Source organism: Monodon monoceros, unplaced genomic scaffold, assembly GCF_005190385.1.
Source record: "Monodon monoceros isolate NGI ecotype Baffin Bay Population unplaced genomic scaffold, NGI_Narwhal_1 Super_Scaffold_4, whole genome shotgun sequence".
In the NCBI taxonomy this organism is placed as follows: Eukaryota; Metazoa; Chordata; class Mammalia; order Artiodactyla; family Monodontidae; genus Monodon; species Monodon monoceros.
In genome coordinates this window covers 22,708,307-22,725,590 of record NW_021703781.1, presented here as the reverse complement: position 1 = coordinate 22,725,590, position 17,284 = coordinate 22,708,307, and the positions used below count along the sequence as shown (strand labels likewise).

The 17,284-nt window shown below is 36.1% G+C and overlaps 1 protein-coding gene across 2 annotated transcripts in view; it reads left to right on the top strand.

Moving 5' to 3' along the window:
- MICU1 (mitochondrial calcium uptake 1) overlaps positions 1-17,284 on the top strand; it is a 230,222-nt gene that overhangs the window by 128,677 nt on the left and 84,261 nt on the right. For both annotated transcript variants that reach the window (XM_029245049.1, XM_029245050.1), the window contains 2 exons: positions 4,700-4,782; positions 10,090-10,287. In XM_029245049.1, coding sequence (XP_029100882.1) covers positions 4,700-4,782; positions 10,090-10,287 — 281 coding nt within the window. The remainder of the gene's footprint in view (positions 1-4,699; positions 4,783-10,089; positions 10,288-17,284) is intronic.

Sequence of the window (17,284 nt, the reverse complement as noted above, 5' to 3'; positions counted from 1 at the left end):
CTCTGCATGAGGAAAAAAGTTCGATTAATATGGCCAACAGTGGTTGCACCACAGCAGTGGTGACCTCCCTCTCAGAAATAATCAGAGGCTGTGTGATCATCCTTATAAATTCAGTAGGCAGGTTCATCATTAAAGAGAGGTGTGTCATATTATATGAAATTTTTTTCTAACTCAGAGTTCTCTGATATTGCATATTAATTACCTCATTTGTCCTAGGCATCCTTTTAAAACAGGAATGGTAGAGCTGGGAATTTTGTGGTAGGAGAATCAAACCAACAGAAAATAAGAAACTGGGCTTCCCTGATGGTGCAGTGCTTGAGAATCTGCCTGCCAATGCAGGGGACATGGGTTCAAACCCTGGTCTGGGAAGATCCCACATGCTGTGGAGTAACTGGGCCCATGAGCCACAACTACTGAGCCTGCGTGTCTGGAGCCTGTGCTCCGAAACGAGAGGCCGTGATAGTGAGAGGCCCGCGCACCGCGATGAAGAGTGGCCCCTGCTTGCCGCAACTAGAGAAAGCCCTCGCACAGAAACGAAGACCCAACACAGCCAAAAATAAATAAATAAATTTATTTATTTATTTAAAAAAAAAAAAGAAAATAAGAAACTTGTTTATGTTATAACCTGTCCATTTTTTTGTTGTTGTTCATTCCGTCAGTACTACCAAAAGAGAATTTAAGGCATAATGACTCATTATGTTGTGGAAAAGCCAGAATTAGACCTCAAGTCATTTGCATTTCTATTAAAGAAAAATAAGTGAAAGTCATGAAAATCTTGAGACAGGTAGTGTTGTTGCTATCTGATTATTTGACTTACCACACATAGAAAAATGTTTTTTTTTCTTATTACTAAAACAACGTAGAAAAATCTACTGTGCTTTGAGCAAGTCAAGAGTTGTTATTGCTGTTGTCATTATTGTCAATGATAGAATAATGTAAAAATGTTTTATTCTTAACTAGAACAGATCTAATGTATATCCATTTACTTATAGCAAAGACTATCATGGAATTATGAGTAAAGGATGTATAGTGATGAACTTTGTATAGAATTCCATTGTTTTGATCAGTTCCAATGTATATTTGTTTTAGAAATTGATGCGCAGAAAGTAGATTAAGCCATTAACACAAGGAGCGGGCAGAGCAGAGCTTCACTGTCACTCTACAAGCAGCCTGGAATTCAAAAGAATTCCTCTCTCTATACCTTTCTATGGAAATAGGTTGTGAATTAATGTAAACTCAAGACACCTTTAGCTTTCCAGAGCAGCTAGATTTAAAAATTACTCCAAAGCCTACATTTAAAGGGAGACAGGAGAGTATGAGAAAATTGCCTAGCAGCATATTCCTGTGTAGCATGTTGCACTTAAAGCAAGCTGGTTTTTTACTTAAGTGCTTGGACGTGATCAGCAGATGAAGATTGAATAGACTGAGAGAACTACTCCTTGAAGGACCTTGCCTGATAGACTGCTAAGGCCTAAGTGAGAGTGTGCACGGCTGCTGCCCTGACTTGCCATATCAGTGACCAGGGCACAGGAGCTCAGCCTGAGAGTGTCAGCACATATTCTTTAATAAACACTCTGAGTCGCTCCACATAAAGCAGATACTCTGTTTGGGAGGAAGCCAGGATAAAAAGATAAAGAAACCTCAAGCAGTATAGGATGTGCTTTGTTTGGTAAAGTGAATTTAACCTTAGTTGTAGGAGAACATAAAAGTATGATTTGCCATAATAACTCATTCAGTCATATAAATGACTGGGCATATGCCATCACAGAACTCACAGGACAGTAGGAATAACAGATCATGATAAAGCTAAAATTTTAAGAACTCTGTGTCCCCTCTGTAATCAGTGGAGATAGGGAATGAGAATGCTGCTTTAATTCAGGAGTAGCAGCACTTTGACTGCTTCTGGCCAGATCTTTCCCTATTTCTATTCATTTGGACCACATTTCCTTTGATGTTGTGATACCGCCTCCTCTGTCACTGCTTCCTTTCTCTTTCCTTTCACCTTAAATATTGGTTTCCAACTCATTCTACCCTTTCTTTACCCTTCTGCTCAACCTTCAGTTCTCCATGGACAACGTCATTTCAGGTCTTTGCGGCTAACATATTTATGTTAATGATTCCCAGCTTTAACCTCTCTCTTCTAAGCTTTAGACCCATATTTCCACCTATCTCCTGAACATTTTCATCTGAATATACTATGGACTCCTTGAATTCAGCAGGTCCTATCTGAATTCATTTTTTTTCTCAAACCTTTTCCATTCTTTTTATCTCTTGATTAGTGATATGCAGGCTACCTGGTAGCCTAAGCCAGTCATGCTGTCCGCCTTTTTTACTCTTAACTCATCACAGCTAATTAATCATTAAGTTATATACTTTCTGCCTCAAGTTATTTCAGATACATTTCCTTCTCTCCATGACCACTGCCATCACCTCAGTTCACATTTGCAACATTTACAAGAGCTTTTATGATCTTCTCTGAGGCTGCTTCTTGTTTTCCAACTCATCCTTCACACTGTAGCCAGAGAAGTTCTTTCTGAATGCCTGTGTGATTGTGGCACTCCTCCACTTAAAACTTTCAGTGACCTCGTATTGTCTACAGTTGTTACAATTTCAAGAATCTGTAAGGATTAGGCAAATAATGTATGTGAGTGCAGTGGGCCAAGTTTGAGACAATAGGGGAGAATGGGGAGGCACTCCTGTTTAAAGAAATTCATATTTAGAATTTTTAAAACTATGTGACAAGTCTATCAGAGAATCTGATGTTGTCTATGCCTGTGAGTGCAAGCAAGCTTAAACTGCTGAGCTCCTCACATGCAATGTTTCTTTGATATCAGGTAAATCCTTTAGATGGACCACTTGAAACTCTGAGCTATTGCAGAGACTGACATAACCAGTGAGTCATGTTTGGTGGTTTTGTTTCTAAGTCCAAACATACCAGAATAAAGAGTATTGGTTTATTATTTTAAGTACCACTGTCTTCATATTGGAGGCTGTGGAACATAATGAAAAAATTATGGGCTTTGGAGTCAGTGTTGACCTAGGTTCACTTACCAGTTCCGCTGCCTATTAGCTGTGTGATTTTGAGCTAGTCATTTAGCGACTTTGAGCCCCAATTTCCTACTCTGTTGAAAAAATTAAGAAAGAAATAAAATTTTCAGGATTGAGAATACAAAATCAGATAACAGCTTAGAATTATCCAGCCCAATGCTTGGTAACTCTTCAGCAAAAGATAGCATCCAGACAGGTAGGAATAATTTAAGAAGTGACAATAAATATACGAAAATCTAATCCCCCCCACTGCATCCTTCTCAGCAATCATGCTGGTGGCCTAAGAAGAGCAAACCTGTTGGAAGCCATTATCAAGTGAAACAGGCAATTGGAAACTGACAAGCACATGATTCACCCAGGCAACTAAAAACCAGGAACTTACCCACTTAGTTGGCTAGCTAGCTGAAAATGGAATTTAAGCCTAGAAAGTGTTGATACTGACAAATTCATGAGCATGATGGGAATATGGACTCTCTACAACAATGCATAATACACTAAGCCCTTTTTTACTCTTTTGTCTACATATAATCTTTAATTGTTATTATTTTTTTTTACTAAAAGTGATATTAACTGAAAATTTAATTCAGTAGTATTAGGATATATAGGAAATTTTATTTTGGTTTATTCTCTATAGCTATATAAATTTGAAGCACCAAAGGAAGGAGGTAAACGACTTAGTTTTCTTTTTTTTTTTCGGCCACGCGATGTGGCCTGTGGCATCTTAGTTCCCCAACCAGGGATCGAACCCAGGCCCCTGCAGTGACAGTGCCGAGTCCTAACCACTGGACTGCCAGGGAAGTCGCTATTTTCTTTACTAGAACGTTTAGCATTGGTAAGGAAGGAGGGCTGTTCTATTTATATTTTATCCTAATGCACAAATATATTAATTTTATTTTGATTAACCTAGGAACATTAAAGAAGTCTTGAAACACTTTCATCATTCACTTAAGGGAAAAAAAATATACTGTCTTCTCAAGCTTTGCACTTTTCATTTTGTTTTTTAAACATTTAAGTGTACTTTGCTTAGTAATTTGTGTACCCAGCTGACATGGTTAAAATAGGGGGCTGGGTAGCTGACAGTGTGCTTTTCTGCCTTACCACAGAGCTATAGTGACATTGAGTAGAGCGGTGTAGATAATAACCTCTTGGCAGAATGATATCCACGGAACTCCTGATTGTACTTACAGTGGAGAGACTAGAAAAAACAAAGTAGAAAGCTAGCTTGTTTTAAAAAGGCAAGACAAAGACTTAGAGTTTTAGCTTCTTACTTTGCAGCAGTATATCTCACCCCAAATAGACTTTCATGCCCAGATAAATAACACTATATTTAAGTAACAGAACAACGTTAATATTATTCAGTTAAGAGGATGGTTTCTAAGAAAGCAAAGCTGAAGTATTTAAAAGGAGAGTGTTGAAACACAAAGATAGACAGGTGCTATCTTTACTGGCCATGGTAAAATTCTCTTTTGGTTTTAAGGACTATTGCTAAAAGGTTGATACATATGGTGGCATTCTGTGACTTGATATTACATTTTAATGTTTAACTATCTTTTTTTCTTAAAGGAATGATTATTTTTGGTCAATACCTTCTAAATAATTTTCTTTTTTCTTCCTCCTTCCCTCCTGTCCTTCCTTCCTTCCTAACTTGCAGCTCCTCAGAGAAATTTTGAAATTGCCTTCAAGATGTTTGACTTGAATGGAGATGGAGAAGTAGACATGGAGGAGTTTGAACAGGCAAGTTTTCCTGGAAATTTCCTTTGAATACATTAATATTTAACACATTTTCATGTGCCTTGGAGTTACTGTGGCCTTGGTCAGTATATTCTGATGCTATCCAATTTTTGAAGTACCAAATGTATCATTTTTCAGAATTATCTCCACTTTTAATAGGTGAGGTTTTTTTGTTTGTTTTTACTCTAAATGTAAGGAATTATTTGAGTATATTATTAAGGTCAACATTGCTCTGATTGCCCAACATGAATTAGACTCTAATGCTGAGAGGCTAAGTTACGGTTATTCAATCATATATTCAATCAACATTTATTAAATAGCTCCTTTGTGCCAGGCAGTTCCAGAATGCAAGGATGAATGACATATGTTCTGAAAGGATTTCTGTAAGAGAAGGAAAAATGGTACGATGCCTTTTACTATAGCAGGTTCCAGCCATAAAAGTATATAGTTTCTTCTGAATCCTAGGAGAGATTACATTTCCATCAAACTTCTGTTCTTGGAGGGCCATGGTATCTCTCCAGGTATAATTATTATGTTTGGTAGAAGTGGTTTCAAAACAGAAAAAAATATATATGTGGGAGATAACATTTTTGTATTCACAATGAGTAAAGAGGCAAAAAGGAAGTGGGAGAAAGTATCAGGAATAGTGTATCTTTAAATAAGAAATGCACAGAGACAAATATTTCAAAATACCTACAGATATTTATTCAAATTTGCAAGCTATGTCCATCTAATACCTTCACTTTTCATAATTCTGCACTTCACTGGTGTTACCAGGTGGCCTCAAATGATTATAAATAGAACTTATTTTGGTATTTTTAATTTTATTTTACACAACTATTTTATTTTTATTGAGATATAGTTAACATATAACATTGTTTTAGGTGTATGACATAATAATTTGACCTATGTATATACTTTGAAATGATTACCACAATAAATTTAGTTAATATTCATCACCACATATAGTTTTTTTCTTGTGATGAGAACTTTTAAGATCTCCTCTCTTAGCAGCTTTCAAATATACAGTTTAGTTTTGTTAACTATAGTCTCCATGCTTATATCTCCAAGGCTTATTTATCTTATAAGTGGAAGTTTAGACCACCTTCACTCATTTTGCCCACCCTCCATCCCCTGCTTCTGGCAGCCAACAATCTGTACTCTGTGTCTGTGAGTTCAGCTTTTTTTTGGATTCCACATATAAGTGAGATCATATAGTATTTGCCTTTCTCTCTCTGACTTATTTCATCCAGCATAATGCCCTCAACGTTCATCCATGTTAATCACAAATGGCAGGATTTACTTCCTTTTTTATGTCTGAATAACATTCCTGTGTGTGTGTGTGTGTGTGTGTGTGTGTGTGTGTGTGTATCATATTTTCTTTATCCATTCATCTGCCAGTGGACACTTAGGTTGTTTCCATGTCCTGGCTATTGTAAATAATGCTGCAATGAATATGGTGGGGAGGGCTGAAGATATGTCTTCAACATAGTGATTGGTTTCCTTTGGATAAATACTCAGAAGTGGAATTGCTGGATCATATGGTAGTTCTAGTCTTAATGTTTTGAGGAATCTTCATGCTGTTTTCCATACTGGCTACGCCAGTTTACATTCCCACTAGTGCCTGAGGATTCCCTTTTCTCCACATTCTCACCAACATTTTTGGCATTGCTGTTGAAATGCTGAATGACTTGGAGCAGTGACTCCACCATTCTGCTCACTTGACAGAGAAGGGAGTATTAATTTCATCTAATATGATCCCTTGATAACTGGCCTTGTTAAACGGATGGAACTTGTAATATTGATCACAAGGAATTTTGATGTAAAAACTCTTTAGAGAAACAAAAATAATTATAAGGTGGTTTAGGAGTGAATAGCTCTCATTAGAAGTTTCTCTGCTTCATCGTTCTACGTTCTACATTTTTGGGCAATATAATAATTCTTTAAGTTGAAAGTGCACTAAGCTTTAAAACATTCAAACTTTGATTTCCAGCTAAATAGGTATTTTCTTGACGGTAAATTTGTCAAGCTTACAAAAAAAGTTAAACAGAACCAGTATGAGGACACACACATTTCATCATTCTGTATCTTCAAAGTCAATGTGGTGTGAAGCAAGCTAATACCTAATATTACTCTTTTATTCATCTTTTTCAAAAATCACTTTGATCATGCATAAACATAAATTACTAAAAAACATTACACGACTGTAAATAGTGTAAGTTCTCTCTGACCTTTCTTTTCTTTTTTTATAAATTTATTTATTTTATTTATTTATTTTTGGCTGAACTGGGTCTTCATTGCTGCACGTGGGCTTTCTCTAGTTGCGGTGAGCAGAGGCTACTCTTCATTTGCGGTGCGCGGGCTTCTCATTGCGGTGGCTTCTCTTGTTGCAGAGCACAGGCTTTAGGCGCACGGGCTTCAGTAGTTGTGGCATGTGGGCTCAGTAGTTGTGGCTCACGGGCTCTAGAGCGCAGGCTCAGTAGTTGTGGCGCACGGGCTTAGTTGCTTAGATTCTTAACCACTGTGCCACCAGGGAAGCCCCCAGATCCTTTTCTTTAACCCATTTCATAGCAGATCATAAAACAGAACTAACCTAGCAAAAGATATTTTTTAAGAAATCTCATAACTGTTTGGGCTACATTCACCCGAGGCTGTGACAGAAATGTTTTTTTAGTATGAAAGTATGAGTTGTGAGACAGAAGAAAGGGAATGAAATTTCCACATACACTCTTCAGCAGCACACTTTTGAAGGTAACATACACATTTCCACCATAGGAAGGGTATAAGCTGCAATGTTATAGCACACACAAAATTTAAATCATGACAGGTCTTGACGTTGATGCTCAATACTGGTTCACTGCTATTGGAAAATTCTTCAGTTCTCACACCCAGGCAAAGAAAATGAATTGTGTGTTGCCTTCAAATAGAAGCAGCAGTGTACTGATTATCCTGTATTTCAATTTAATGTCTAAAAAACTTCAACTTAAATAATTTTAAAATCCATTGTATACCTATCTTTCAAGTCTCCGTGGGCATGAAAAACAAATGTCAAGAAATCTTATTTACATGATAAAACATGAACCCAGAAAAAAATCATAATCAGAAGCATTTATGATATTAACCTAGAGTTACAAGGAGACTTAGGGACAATGATCTCTAACCGTGAACTTTTCCAATGAGAAAACTAAGGCCCAGAGAAGTTAAATGAACTGCATAAATTGTGCTTTCACTGCAGAGCAACAGAATTAGACCCCATGTGTCCTGATTCCCCATCTTGTGTCTTTCCATTATACTACTTTTACCTTTTAGAGCCAGAGACTTTTAAATTGTGTTAAATAAGTCTTTTTATGGTCATAGGTAATAAATAAAACAAATAAAAGACATTTAACCATGGAAATCCATTGTTACAAATCTTAAGTTTTTAAGTATTATGCTTTTCTAATTTGGCAATTTAAAAATCATTATCCACAAGGCTATATATATTATTTATTTATATAATATGCCTCTATTATCTGTCCTTACATATCACAATTTTAATTTTTCTGAATAGTTGTTATTTTAGCTTGTGAAGAGGTAGAAAAGATTGCAGGAACTTGTGAAAAAAATGCTATATCAATCATAGACTTGCCTCAAAAAGCTCATTTTATATAGTTAAGCCATGGTTGCTAGTCCCCTAAATTATTCTTTCTCAAAAGCTCATTTATTTTTTTGTATTTTTTTAAACATCTTTATTGGAGTATAATTGCTTTACAATGGTGTGTTAGTTTCTGCTTTATAACAAAGTGAATCAGCTATACATATACATATATCACCATATCTCCTCCCTCTTGAGTCTCCCTCCTACCCTCCCTATGCCACCCCTCTAGGTGGTCACAAATCACTGAGCTGATCTCCCTGTGGTATGCGGCCGCTTCCCACTAGCTATCTGTTTTACATTTGGTAGTGTATATATGTCCATGCCACTCTCTCACTTCGTCCCAGCTTACCCTTCCCCCTCCCCGTGTCCTCAGATCCATTCTCTATGTCTGCGTCTTTATTCCTGTCCCGCCTCTAGGTTCTTCAGAACCTTTTTTTTTTTTTTTAGATTCCATATATATTATTAGCATACAGTATTTGTTTGTCTCTTTCTGACTTACACTTCATTCTGTATGACAGTTTCTAGGTCCATCCACCTCACTACAAATAACTCAGTTTCGTTTCTTTTTATGGCTGAGTAATATTCCATTGTATATATGTGCCACATCTTCTTTATCCATTCATCTGTCAATGGATACTTAGGTTGCTTCCATGTCCTGGCTATTGTAAATAGAGCTGCAATGAACATTGTGGTACATGACTCTTTTTGAATTATGGTTTCTCAGGGTATATGCCCAGTAGTGGGATTGCTGGGTCATATGGTAGTTCTATTTGTAGTTTTTTAAGGAACCTCCATACTGTTCTCCATAGTGGCTGTATCAGTTTACATTCCTACCAACAGTGCAAGAGGGTTCCCTTTTCTCCACACCCTCTCCAGCATTTATTGTTTGTAGATTTTTTGATGATGGCCATTGTGAGGTGATACCTCATTGTAGTTTTGATTTGCATTTCTCTAATGATTAGTGATATTGAGCATCCTTTCATGTGTTTGTTGGCAATCTGTATATCTTCTTTGGAGAAATGTCTGTTTAGGTCTTCTGCCCATTTTTGATTGGGTTGTTTGTTTTCAAAAGCTCATTTAAAACTTCTCAAAGATTAAACTAATTCCCCATCTTCTCTTGGAGAATTACTTCATACCAACTTTATGTTTCACATTATCATTCTAATAAATGTGTTATCTCAATATCTGTGTGATATCAAGTATTTGCCTATAGCTATACCGCCTCTCATCACAACTGGAGAGTCAGTAGTGAGAAGTGTGAAATTTTTAAAAGTCTCCTGAGATATGGAAGGTATTACTGTGAGGTTGATGATTATTTTAATGTTGTGTGTGAGGTTTTGAGCCTAAAACAAATGCATGCTTTTTTCTAAAGAGAGATTTTAAAAGGCATCCCAATTATAAAGGTGTCAAGCATGTGTGTTAGAATACCAGTTCAATGATTTGCTAGCTACTTGACCTCAAGCAAGTTATTTAGCAGTGTACCTCAAATTCCTCATCTGTAAAATGAGAATAATCATGGGGCTTATCTCATAGGACTGTTGTGAGCATTAAAATAGAGCTTTGTAGCACAGTGTAGGCAAACAGTAAGCAGTCGATAGTCAGTTACTATTCTTACTTTTCCATATTTTCCACCTTGTAATGTTTTTCTGGACGGGGGTTTGCTTCTCCATTAGGTTCAGAGCATCATTCGCTCCCAAACCAGCATGGGAATGCGTCACAGAGATCGTTCTACAACTGGCAACACCCTCAAGTCTGGCTTGTGTTCAGCCCTCACAACCTACTTTTTTGGAGCTGATCTCAAGGGGAAGCTGACAATCAAAAACTTCCTTGAATTTCAGCGTAAACTTCAGCACGATGTTCTCAAGCTGGAAGTAGGTATTCCTTGGACTTCAGGGCACTGTCCATCATGTATGCACGTAGAGCTGCTGGGTTGGGAGGGGCCTGTACTATAAGTATTCTTTCAATCTGCCTCCAACCATGAGAACTGATTAGTTTGAGCCTTATCAGTGATCTACAGCCGGACAGCAGGTAGGAAATAATATGTCTTACAATAAGTTTGTTCTGGGACTGAAAGCCAAAAAAGTCAAATTGAAAATCTTAGTTGTCTTTGGATACTCAGCTTGAGGAAAAAGAAGTTCAGGGGTCAGAGCAGTTCTCAACCTGAGCATGTATGTTTATTGTGTAGAAGGCACCAAAGGGGTAAGGAGAGGGGGATAATAAGGAGCTCTTTCTATGAAAGTTTACAAAGGTAGTAACAGCTGGAAACACAAAATGTCAGAAATAAAAATATATGTGCTCAGAGTTACAAAGGTGTCATACTGGGTTTGGGGATTTACTTTTCCACTTAAAGTTTAAACCATCATGGTGTTCAGTTCCTGGACACAGCTCTGTAAGAGCATTACCTTTTTCTGTGCGTGTACTTGTTGAATTAAGTAAGTAATTAGGGTTAATTGGCTACTGTGTCTGCTCAGTTCAAAACGTTCATTAAATGCCTTCTATATGCACTTTAGTCTGGAGACAAAAAAATGAAGTCTCTGATTTCTTCTGGTTATTAAAAATTCCCTTATGCTGGTGTTCCTCAACCTCTGTTTTTGGTTAACATATGCCCTGCCTTAATGTTACTTGAAATTTCAAAACATTAAATCCTATGACTAAAAACACATAAAAGTATTGGAGAAAAGCACTGCTTTGTTTTTAAACTCTGAATATTACTTCCCTATCTGCTCTCCCATTTTTCCCTGGAGATTCTAATATACTACTCCCACCTCTTCCACCCACTTCCCTCAGTTGAGACAGTTTGAAAAATCACAACTGAATTCCCATTACTGATAAGAACACTGTTTAATATTCATTCTCTAGGAGAGAAGCAGAAGAATAAATCATACTAAAAATCAGATCTAACTTTGGAATGTGCTTTTGTACTGTTTTTTTTGGAAATGGTATAATTAATATTCAAGGAACTTACCCCAAAATAATGGTTTTCCACAATTCAGCCTCCTTCAGGAGGCCCTTGTAGCCCTTATAATACATGGTAAGTACTATATATTTATTATATATATAGTGCATGGGACACAAAACTTTACCTCTACCCTCCTAGGGTCTCCACCTGGGCCTGTGTCTTAAATTGACATAAGACAGATTAACAAAAGAAAAGTATACAGATTTTTACACATACATGAGAATCCCCATAGGAAAATGAAGACGCAAAGGAGTGGCTAGGCCTAATTGTTTATATACTAAGTTGAACAAAGAGAGGCAACTTAGCTTTGTGAAGTTTGCATTCTTATCACCAGAAAAGGGGAGTCAAAGTCGAGAGTAATTTGTACAAACAGATCTTGTTAAAATAATTCTTATCTTCCTTTAGTCCCCCATATATTTTAGTTACTCGTCCACAGTTGCCTCTCTTTGTTTCTTTCCTGGTAGTATAAGGAGGACATCTTTCACATGGGAGTTTCACTTCCGGCTTTGAGGAGTCCAACAGTTTTTGTTTAACAGTTGGTATGTACCAGGATTCTAGACATAGGCCTTAGTATGCATACCTGTAATGGTCTTCTTTGGAAGCCTTATAACATAATCTAGGAGTGCAAATTATTTAACTTATTAATTACGTAATTACAATTTAACATATAGTATACATCCATCAAATGTAGTTAAAGAATAAAGCACAAGCTAGAATGGTACTTTTAACAAACTTCAAACGATAAATGTAGAATGTTATAAAGCAGATTAGGGATTTCATACATGTATACCTGCACATAACCTACACCCAAATGTAGAAGAAAAGAGATCTAAAAGAGTATATCTAAGATATTTATTCTAGAAAACACTGTTGTATTTGACATTGACTTGGATCATCTGTAGGCTTTGGGCCAAGACATACCAAGACTGTTCTGTTTGACAATCAGGAATTCCTCCTGTAAGGGAACCAATAGACTCTTTTGTGAAAGAACCCAGCCTAAAATGTAATAAATATTCTATTTATTACATAAATGTTTATTAATCCTGAGTCCCTTCTTTCCATATAATACACAAGTTCAGTGAATAAGTCCCTCCTTATCAGTAAGCCCCATATTTAAAGTTTCATCAGTCAGTACTATGTCTTCCCAAGTTGATGTGTAATTCTTTGAGGAGGTGTGAATAGCGGAAAGAGCAAAGGCTTTGGTGTACTCATAACGAGACCTTGGTTAAAATTTTCCTTCTACCACTTACTGGCTATCTGACATTCGATGAGTTATTTATTCTCTCAAAGCCTATATCCTCATTTATACAACACGGTGATGATTAAGTGAGATGATGTTTCTTATAGGCTGAATTGTGTCTTCCCCCAGAATTGCTATATTGAATCTCAACCCCCAGTCTGGAGATAGGGCCTTTAAAGATGTGATTAAGTTAAAATGAGGCTATTAGGGTGAGCCCTAATCCAGTCTTACTGGTAGCCTTATAAGGAGAGGAAATTTGGACACACAAAGAGACACAGACACCAGGGGTGTACGTACATAGAGGGACAACCATGTGAAGAGACAGCAAGAGGGCAGCCAACTGCAAGCCAAGGAGAGAGGCCTCAGAGGAAACTGACACTGCCTACACCTTGTTCTTGGACTTCCAGCCTCCAGGACTGTGAAAAAATATATTTCTGCTATTTGTCACCCAGTTGGTAGTGTTTTATTATGGCATCCCTAGTGAACTAACACAGTGGTGCATGCCTGAAACACTTGGCATGTACTATGCCTTTAACAGATTCTTTCACCTTCTTTTGTATACCCTCTGCCCTTTAGTATGACAGTTGGCATGTAGTAGACACGTAAACAGGTCATCTCAGATGAATGACTGAAGGCCTTACTTTCATTTTGAAATATTTTTCTGATAAAACATCTAGAAAATAGAAGCAGTTTTTGTTCTTGTGAAACACTTTTAATTTTACTTTTCGAAGTTTGGGTAATTTATCCCCTCACTGAATATGAAATATAATATCATCACAGCCAAGAGGAAAATAGGAATGATTAACAGTATCTTAGCTTTCATATGGGTTTTATAGTTCCATTATTCTTTCTATTTATCTCTTACCAGTTTTATTTCACTGCTTACTTATCTACTTTAAGATTTTAGATCAAGGAGACTTATAGCTCCATTTGGTTATTTCTATCTTTTTCTCACCACAATAGCTTTGAGAGTGAAGAGAACACTATTTATCTGTCAATTTTAATTTCCACAGTGGTTAGGGAAGGGGAAAAAGTCCATGAAAATTTATCAAATGCCTACTATGAGCCAGGCATTGTACAGATATTACATGCCTTCTTTATTTTAGTTCTCGCCAACCCTATTGGGTTTGGCAGTATTATACCGGTGTTACAGAGGTAGAAACTGAAATTCGAAAAGATAAAAGTTGCAGAGCTATTAAATGGTACAACCAGGATTCCAACTCACTCTTTCAGACTAAACTCTTTTCTATTCATCATCTGATTGTTATTACTTTTAGTCTGAGATGAGGTTTCTGTACCTGACTTATTTAGAGCTCTGAAGAAAAACAAAACGTTCTGAAATTTAGAAACAAACAAACAGAAAGTCTTGAATATTTATAGTCTCCCTTCTTCAGCACCATGTTTTTCCAGTTCCTTTGCCCTTCAAGTTGAGTGTTGTGGCTGAGAAGAAATACACTGTTCTTTTGTGTTGATAAGATACTACCTAAACTAGCCGTTTAGTTTCTTTTCATAACAATCATTAACTTGTTAGATTTTTTTAGAGTGTTCTAATGCCCTTATCTCTGGTCATATTTGTTTTATTCTACCCTTATGTCTTTTTTGGGGAACTCAAAAAGCATGGGTTTGAAAGAGTGACTTAAGAATGCACAGTTTTATAAGAAAAGATAAGTCAGTAATGGTGAAATACCTTTGTGTTTAAGGCTGTTGGGAAAAGGAGTTATAATGACTTGGAATAAAATTATGAACTATTTAATTAAATACCTAAATTTTCACATGCATATAAGAGCCACATATACATGCATTTTAATAAATCGTAATGGCTTAATGTCAAAAAAAGAATGCACAGTTTTTTTAAAAAATCCCTTTTGAAGTTATTAAAAATTCCATCTAAGTCTCCCAAGAACTATTTAGCTGAGTTCCTTGGAGACAGGTGCCAAGTCTAATTTCAGTTAATATATTCATTGATTTCTTGAGGACTACAGCAAGTAGGATGTCAGTCAAAAATGAAAGGTAATACAGAACTCTTTGAAAGATTATGATTAATTTTAATTTGGGGGGAGGAGAAAAAGGAGCCGTCATTATGTCAAAGAAAAGCAAAAACTAATTTATACAAGAAGGAAGAAACCAACTCCAGAATACGCAACAAGGAAACTGGAACAGTATCATCTAATGGAATTCCAATCTGTAGCATGATCTTTTTTATTAGTTTTGGGGGTTCGCATGCTTATTGCATAACCAACAAGATTATCACATTTTAATATGGAATAAGTATCAATAATCTGAAGGTAAATTAGATATAGTTCAAAGGGTAACGGTAACTGTCTTACATTCCCAGTCTTCAAGAAAAAAAATATTGAAGTTATCTAGATTTGTTCAGTCAGAAAGAAAGATAACAGGGAAACATAAAGAACTATGCTAATTATTCCCATCTGCCAATAAGAGTAGAGCAAAAAAATGAGGGTTAATTTAATTTAAATATTTAGGAACTCAATATTAAGGAATTCCAGAATCACCTACCCTTTAGATCATCAGGCTGACATCTTTGTACTCATCTCTTTAAAGTACTAAAGTAGAATTAAATCTTTCTTGTCCAGATACAGAGGGCTATATTGAAAGACAAACTTCAGCTCTTTTCTTGGCTGAAAGATTGTGGGAAATGAGACCAGAATGCTTTCAACCAAACACTAAACCAAACACTTTCTGGAACTAGAACACTCTTGGCAGAGCAGATTTCTTTTTATCTTAGTATCCTGTTCTGGGGTTTTTTTCCCCTGGGAAACTGACTCTTATTATGTAAACTTAAAGATGAGAGTTGACTTTGATTTAATTAAATCTAAGAAACAAAATGTGGTATGTTCATTGGGTTTCTTTTAGTTTTATTCTTCCACTTTTGCCTCTACAAAGCAGAATGTGGATAGTAATAAATCTATAGTTTCTTATTCCCTCCTTAGATGTTTTCAGCTTGAATTTTCCAAAAGTCATTAAAAGGGTTATTAAAGAGTACTTGTCTCTTTTAGGGATTTATAACTTTAAGGAGCCAAGTACATGTTTAAAGGTTTAAAAAAAAAACCTTTATTATTATCTTAATAACCTTGTTTTAAACCTAGTCTTTCTTTGCCTAGGACACCAAGGGACTTTTTAGGAAATAATCATCACTTTAAAAAATAGAAATATAGGGACTTCCCTGGTGGTCCAGTGGGTAAGACTCTGTGCTCCCAATGCAGGGGGCCCAGGTTCAATCCCTGGTCGGGGAACTAGATCCCGCATGCATGCCACAACTAAGAGTTTGCATGCCACAACTAAGGAATCTGCATGCCACACCTAAGAATTCCACATGCCACAACTAAAGATCCCACATGCCGCAGTGAAGATCCCACATGCCTCAACTAAGACCCGGCACAGCCTAAATAAATTAATTAAATATTTTTAAAAAAATAGAAATATATAAAAATAATAGAATAAAAATTTAATTGCCCTCAATAATTCCTTATAAATCAGTCACCCATGACTTGATGTCAACACTTTTTAAAGCTAATTCTGTCTTCTCTCTGTACCACATTGTCAGGTAGGTTCAAAGTCTTGCCCTGATGAAACCAAGTTAGCTCTCAGGGTGAGTTACATATATCTTCTCATTAAAAGAAGATATGTAACACCCAAAACCAAACTTACTTAACTTGCAATTCCCTTTACACCCTGTAGCTCAAGTTTGCTATCATTTGTGGCTTATAGGTAGAATAGGACTGGAAATACTATACATGGTAGAATGTCCATGGTGATATAAAGCTCCTTTGGTGTTGTAAATGTAACCTTGACAATTATTCTGTAAAAACTATACAAAACAGTGCTTTTTTGTTTCATATTTTTTGGACAATGAAGGGAAAAGTTGAGTGACACTTTGCTGCTTAAAATACATGATCTAGGCATGATTTTTAAAAGGCATTAATTAGTACTTCTGAATCTGACCTTTCAGATTGATCATTAAAGTGCAGAAAACTCTTAGAGATTAATACTATTTTTTTTATTTACAGATAGTGTTGCAATTCCAAAGTCAATATGTTAGTCATACCTTTTGTCATACTTGGCAATCACCAGGATTTTCCTGTCGTCAAATATCTCTAATTTACATTCTAAGTTAATTTTAAACTGGCCACAAGAAAAAAGGGGCTCATAAATAAATCATGAAAATCAGATCTTTCTCTGAGGGAAATTTTTCCTCAGTCTATCATTCAAATAGTCTTATCAACCATTTTTTAGTAGAAAACAAATGCTTCTCAATTTATGAATGAGCTGTGTACCAGCATATGAAAAGTTCATAGGTCAACGCTCTGGAATTCAGAATACAGTGATAATTTTTTTAGTCTTACAGCAGAATCTTTAATTTACAATATAGTTGAATGTGATACAGTAAAATGAAAAGTAGTATGAAAGAAGATGATTGTGAATGTATAATCTGTGTTTAATCTGTGCCTACTCTTCTAGCCACAACAGTCTGTGGGTGTAGACCTCTGGCAGTACCAAGCATTTTAACAATAATTTGAGTACATATTCCTAATAAAAATACTAGCCAACATCTCTTGAGCGTTCACCATAAGCCAAGCACTACTCTAAGTGCTGTATGTACATTATTTCCTGTAATCTTCACAACACTATGAGGTTGGTATTATAATTA